This window comes from Amphimedon queenslandica, unplaced genomic scaffold (genome assembly GCF_000090795.2).
Source record: "Amphimedon queenslandica unplaced genomic scaffold, v1.1 AMPQUscaffold_5739_Cont22297, whole genome shotgun sequence".
NCBI lineage: Eukaryota > Metazoa > Porifera > Demospongiae > Haplosclerida > Niphatidae > Amphimedon > Amphimedon queenslandica.
Genome location: NW_003553964.1, coordinates 1 through 1734, shown reverse-complemented (window position 1 = coordinate 1734; position 1734 = coordinate 1). Strand labels below are relative to the sequence as shown.

General features: G+C 36.0%; 1 protein-coding gene across 1 annotated transcript; it reads left to right on the top strand.

The window, feature by feature from the left end:
• The first annotated feature begins 6 nt into the window (after positions 1-6).
• On the top strand, positions 7-1600 carry LOC100639298 (DNA polymerase kappa-like). Its single transcript, XM_003391813.3, has 6 exons — positions 7-75; positions 153-890; positions 967-1133; positions 1180-1212; positions 1268-1364; positions 1424-1600. The coding sequence occupies exons 1-6, from the start codon at positions 16-18 to the stop codon at positions 1598-1600; spliced, it is 1272 nt and encodes a 423-aa protein (XP_003391861.3). The 5' UTR covers positions 7-15.
• Positions 1601-1734: the final 134 nt, after the last annotated feature.

Here is a 1734-nt window from a genome sequence, read left to right as displayed (position 1 = left end):
TATGCAGCTGTGGAGATGAGAGACGATCCCTCACTTTTGAACGTACCCATGGCTGTTGGAGGCCAATCGATGCTAGTACGTAAGATAGAGAATGTATATATTCCTAATTTATAAAATGGCTCACTTTTTTTATCTATTTATTTCTTTTTTAGAGTACTTCAAATTACCTAGCTCGCAGGTATGGAGTAAGAGCAGCCATGCCAGGCTTCATAGCTAAGAAACTTTGTCCTCAGCTTGTTATTGTCAAGTCTCACTTTAGCAAGTACCAGGAGGTGAGTCAAACTGTGAGAGAAATACTCTCCAACTATGATCCACTCTTCTCTTCCGTTGGTCTTGACGAAGCGTATTTGGACATAACGGAATATGTGACGGAATTAATGAGGGGAAAGGAGGAACAAGTGCCAGTTGAAGGAGAGGATAGAGTCACTCAGAGTTTTGGTGATTCATCAGTTGAGAATACTGAGTCTTTGAAGCATAGCTTAGTTCATCAAACTGATACAAAACTGATTCAAATTGATCCAGAATCATCTCAAGAAACTGATACAAAATTGCTTCAAATTGACGATCCAGAATCACACTCTACTGATATGAAATTGCAATATGGTAGTAGTGAATCACTCAATGATACTGATTTGCATCAGAGTGATGATCTGGTTTGTGATTCTGATCAATGCCTTCCCAATAGTTACTGGGAATGTGCTGAGAGAGTAGTTAACGAAATCAGAGAGAGAATACATTTAACTACACAGCTCACAGCTAGTGCTGGGATTGCTTCTAATAAGATGCTGGCTAAAATTGCATCAGACATGAACAAACCGAATGGGCAGTACATGATCCCACCATCAAGGGAAAAGATACTGGAATTTATTAGGAAGCTACCAATTAGAAAAGTATGACATTTTAAAATTTTGAATATTTAAACTTTGAGTGATTATTTGAATTTAAATTTTGAATGATTCATTCTAGGTTAGTGGGATTGGAAAAGTGACTGAGAAAATGCTGAATGCCCTGGGGATTGTCACAGGTGCAGATATTTATGATAAAAGAGGTCTTCTGAGACTCATGTTTTCCAAGTGTTCCTATGACTATTTTATGAATATTTGTCTTGGCATAGGGTCCTGTACAGTCCACAGGTAATTATATTTTTAAAGTCTGTAATGATATTTCTTTTTTTAATAGTGAATGGGAGAGAAAGAGCATCAGTACAGAGAGGTAAGTTACATGTAAAGTGAATTAAAGATTATTGTTGGTTTAAAAAATTTTTAAGAACATTTCCTGATATTTGGAAGCCGTCCGAACTCTTTCAAAAGTGTCACAAGTTATGCTATTCACTGACAGAAGAAGTTGAAGAGAGCAATATAAAGGCAAGAAGAGAAATACTATTATAATAATAGATTAACATACACCTATCTTGTACTTGCAGGGAAAGACTGTGACATTGAAACTGAAGACTAGTGCTTTTGAAGTGAAGCAACGCTCGATGACTTTCCCCAATCCTATAAGCTCTTTTGCTGATATTCACAAAGCAGCAAGGATCCTGCTAGAATCAGAAATGAAGAACAATTCTCAACTGAAACTCCGTCTAATGGGTACTAAATAAAAAGAATTCAATTGTGTGTGTATATACAGTACATGTACAACGCTATACAGTGGCCTTAAATAATTTTGTAACTATAAATAGTGGTATCTCATTCTATAAATAGATCATTACATATAGCTCACTACTATAAATAG

What these genes read in the sequence shown, in the direction of transcription:
- LOC100639298 (XM_003391813.3), top strand. Translation starts at nt 16, where the DNA reads ATGAGAGACGATCCCTCACTTTTGAACGTACCCATGGCTGTTGGAGGC. An exon ending in TTGGAGGCCAATCGATGCTA is followed by an intron (nt 76 to 152) that starts GTACGTAAGATA and finishes TTTCTTTTTTAG; the next exon opens with AGTACTTCAAATTACCTAGC. An exon ending in TTGAAGAGAGCAATATAAAG is followed by an intron (nt 1,365 to 1,423) that starts GCAAGAAGAGAA and finishes TTGTACTTGCAG; the next exon opens with GGAAAGACTGTGACATTGAA.